Below are 4,299 nucleotides of genomic sequence, written 5' to 3'. Positions count from 1 at the left end.
GGCGCCCGAGGGCCCCTTCCCTGCCCACCTGGTGGACGTCAGCGGCACGGGGACGCTGTCGCACTCCTACCAGTATGAGGTGTGTCTGAGGGGAAGCACAGAGACCAGCGATTTCAAGTTTCTAAAGGCTGTTACCCGAAACAACCAGAAGACTGAAAATGACTTTGAAGAAAATTCTATATTTGTTAATGGTTTGGGATACAATTAATAATTGTTGTTTGATTTGTTTTGTTTTTTTTTTTAGATGATCCCAGATAAGAGTTAGCTATTTGAAAACATTTTAGCGTTCTAGTTAGGGTTCTCTCTTCTTCTTTCGGATCATAAGGAAACTTTCAGTGTTTTGCATGTATTTTCCTCATTAAACCTATTAGAAAATTTCTTTAGATGTACCTCTCTGATCTGTCTCTTTTTCAACCCCTTATGAAGACAGTGAACCTTTAATTAACTGAAAAGTCACAAATATCTGTTCAATATATCGATGACCCCAGTCCCATTGTCTGTTTCTTCCTTATAAGATTTTTTAAAAGTTATGATAATTGGAAGACAAGCATGATATAAATGTAATGAATTATAATGTCTTCTGTTTGCTATTATTAGAATATTTAAATGGAGAAATATTTGCCAATATATATAGTTTTGTTTTGCAGTACTAAATGTGAAAGACCGCTATTTTCTCCCAAAGCTAAAGTCTTTTTCAGTCTTTTAAACAACCTTCAGTGTAGGTAGCCCATGTAAATATTGTAAGATTTGATTTTACCTTGCAAATAAAAACCATTTTGTGATATGTAGCCCAGCACACCTTTTTCTGAAAACTTCTTTTTCCAGCTGGGTTTTACTGTTAAAAGTGTACTTATTTTATGTCTCTTCTCTCCCTATGATTTCAGGGAGCAGGACAAAGAAGTAGAAATTTCTTTTTTTCTTTTTCCTCTTCTCTCTTCTCTCTTCTCTTCTAGCTAAATGCATGGAGAGAAGTACAAAAAAATCTACTGAGATAACGAAGATACTAAATATATACCCTTATTTAGATTTTCTTACTATACATGTTTCAGTCCCTCCATATCTGCTTTCTCTCTTAGGTTTTTGAGAATAAACATAAAGCTCTTTTAATAAGTGTCTTCTAATTAGGATAGTTAGGTGAGGATTTCTTTCCTTCTAAAAATTATGCTTAGCTATTCTTCCATGAATCGGTTAAAACTTACTATTGATTTGAGACGTTTGTTGTGCTCTTCATATTAATGTAACACTTACTATCAAAGGGCTGCTGACTATAGTGTAGAAGGGATAACTACAAGGTTTTGCTGCAGTAGACAATTTTGACAATAACTGTGAGATCTCCCCTATGGTACAGTTTTAAAGTATTTAACATACTTAGAAAATTCTGCTATGTTAGAAATACGAGACATCTTTAGTGTCCAATAGAGTTGGTGCAAAATAACACTGACAATGGAAAATCTTTCTAGTTTTCCTTATTAATAGAATAATTATTACTTTCTTGTATTATTTCTTTTTATAATGTATTTCTTTGGTAAGGAGAGGCCACAATATTTTGCCACTTAACGGAAACATTTTAGGTCATTTTGAGTTACTTCAAATTACTATTCCATTCTCTTAATTCAATGAATAGAGAGGTTTGTTCTAATAGTGTTTGAGACAGATATCATGTCTGCATCTTGTACAATGAATAACCACTAAGACAACAATATGTAATGTATAAATTATTGAAAATGTGCTAGTAATCGGTTGTGAAACTGTCTCATTGCTATTTGTTTCTCAATAAAATTATTTTTTTAAAAAATCAGTACTCAAAAGCTCACAGACTTAGGAACTTGGTAGCATAACAACTTGTTTCTACAAAGAATTACAACTGCAGCTGGAGATGATCCTGTCAGAATTTTTAAATCAAAGGTGATTTATCCATTGATCCATTTGACAAATATTTGTGAGTATCTACTATGTACCAGGGATTGGTTTAGTCATTTGAAATGTAGCAGTGATAAAGCAAAGGTCTAGTACTCATGAGTGATGTAGAAAATAAATAATTAAATATATACACGTGTGCTATGTCAGATAGTAAGGGAGGGGAGAAAAAAGTTTTAAGTGGCACTCTTTCATATTTGGATATTTTCATAAAGTTGTATCCCTATGACCTTACATGGACAGTATATCATTAATTGAAATGAACTTGTAACTTTTCTTTATGTAATGCAACACTTACTGTACATAGGCTACCTAGCATTTATATCTAGAAAGATTAATCTCTTTCCTGACATAATTCTAAGAAGTCACATAGATGTACATTACTAACTTTACAAGAATATTGATCCCTATTATTGCTTCTTTTTCCCCCTCATTTCCATCAGCTATCCTCTAACTATATTAAAAGGGCTGTAAAAGGTAGGAACCATGTCTAGGTTATTTGATGATGTGTTTCAGAATCTGGCACATATAAATAAATAACACTCTAAAATGAACAATTATGATTTCATGAGTTAGTGATTATCTCCCTCCTTCCAAACAATTTCCAAACTTCTAATCACTTCTGTAGAAATAGTAAATCAACACATGGTGGCGCTGTAGGCTAAGGCTTTGAAAGGCGTAAAAGCTAGAATCTCCAGATACCCAGCGGAAAAGCCAGTAAGCAGAGTTCTGACCACTAATGTGTTCGGGTATTTCTACTTAGCTCCTGTGTGGGCAGGATATCAACTGGCAGATATAAATTCGTCTCTTTCTCGTTATTCCCTGATGTACTACCTGACGCCTGTTCCTGAATAGGTATTTGCAAAACTAAAGATGGAGGACAGAGGGGAGCTCAAAGAAAGGCAAGTCCTGATTCTCTTTCTCTTATTGGGAATGGCTCTAGCAGGCTGGGAGCCCCGTCGCTATTTTGTGCTGGAGGAAACAGAGAGAGGCTTTTTTGTGGCTGATCTGACCAAGGACCTAGGGCTGGGAGTAGAAGAGTTAGCTGAGAGGGGAGCTCGGGTGGTCTCTGATGATAATGAACCATGCTTGTATCTAGATCAGCAGACTGGTAAATTGTTATTAAATGAGAAACTGGACCGGGAGGAGCTGTGTATTTCGGCAGATCCCTGTGTAATGCATTTCCAAGTGCTATTGAAAAACCCATTGGAAGTATTCCGAGCTGAGCTACTTGTGGAAGATATAAACGATCATTCTCCCGAGTTTCCTGAAAGAGAAATGACTCTGAAAATCCCAGAGAATAGCCCACCTGGGACTGCTTTTCTGCTGAAAAAAGCTCAGGATTTGGACGTGGGCATCAACAATATTCAAAACTACAATATTGGTCCCAATTCTCATTTCCATGTTTTGATCCGCAAGCAGGAAGACGGCAGGAAGTACCCAGAACTGGTGCTGGACAAAGAGCTGGATCGCGAGGAGCAAGACCAGTTCAGATTAACCCTGACGGCGCTGGATGGCGGCTCTCCTCCGAGATCTGGCACCACTAAAATCCGTGTATTGGTCCTAGACATCAATGACAATGCCCCTGCATTTTCCCAGGTGCTCTACAAGGTGCAAGTACCCGAGAACACACCTTTAGGGACTCTTATTGTCACAGTCTCTGCTAGGGATTTAGATATTGGGACAAATGGAGAGATAACTTACTCCTATAGTTCTCAGGAGATGGGAAAAACTTTTGAACTCAGTAGCCTATCAGGAGAAGTTCGACTAATTAAGTTACTAGATTTTGAGACTATTTCCTCATATGAACTAGATATAGAGGCAACTGATGGCGGGGGACTTTCTGGAAAATGCTCTGTTTCTATTAAAGTGTTGGATGTCAACGATAATTCCCCAGAATTAACTATTTCATCACTTACCAGTCCTATTCCTGAAAATTCCCCTGAGACAGAAGTGGCTCTGTTTAAGACACGGGACCGAGACTCAGGGGAAAATGGAAAAATGGTGTGTTCCATCCAGGATGACATTCCCTTCACGCTGAAACCTGTCGTTGAGAATTTCTACAGGCTTGTGACAGAAGGAGCTCTGGACAGAGAGAGCAGAGCCCAATTCAATATCACTATCACTGTAACCGACTTGGGGACACCCAGGCTCAAAACCCACTACAACTTAACCGTGCAGGTCTCTGATGTCAACGACAACGCCCCCACCTTCACCCAATCCTCCTACACCCTCTTCGTCCCAGAAAACAACAGCCCCGCCCTGCTCATAGGCACCATCAGCGCCACAGACAGAGACTCAGGCTCCAATGCCCAGGTCACCTACTCGCTGCTGCCGCCCCAACACCCGCAGCCGCAGCCGCAGCCGGACCCCGCCTCGCTC

The 4,299-nt window shown here is 38.9% G+C and overlaps 2 protein-coding genes across 2 annotated transcripts in view; both read left to right on the top strand.

Annotated features, from left to right (window-relative positions):
- LOC101570762 (protocadherin beta-14) overlaps positions 1–245 on the top strand; it is an 11,740-nt gene extending 11,495 nt beyond the window's left edge. Inside the window, exon 3 of the mRNA XM_023704044.1 lies at positions 11–245. Within this exon, the coding sequence (XP_023559812.1) occupies positions 11–208 (198 nt within the window). The 3' untranslated portion in view covers positions 209–245. The remainder of the gene's footprint in view (positions 1–10) is intronic.
- A 2,436-nt stretch (positions 246–2,681) lies between these two features.
- The window catches only part of LOC101570358 (protocadherin beta-15), a 2,499-nt gene continuing 881 nt past the window's right edge, over positions 2,682–4,299 (top strand). Inside the window, 1 exon segment of the mRNA XM_004643892.3 lies at positions 2,682–4,295. Coding sequence (XP_004643949.3) covers positions 2,791–4,295 — 1,505 coding nt within the window. The 5' untranslated portion in view covers positions 2,682–2,790.

This window comes from Octodon degus, unplaced genomic scaffold (genome assembly GCF_000260255.1).
Source record: "Octodon degus isolate 3935 unplaced genomic scaffold, OctDeg1.0 scaffold00185, whole genome shotgun sequence".
NCBI lineage: Eukaryota > Metazoa > Chordata > Mammalia > Rodentia > Octodontidae > Octodon > Octodon degus.
This window is presented reverse-complemented; position numbering and strand designations above follow the sequence as displayed.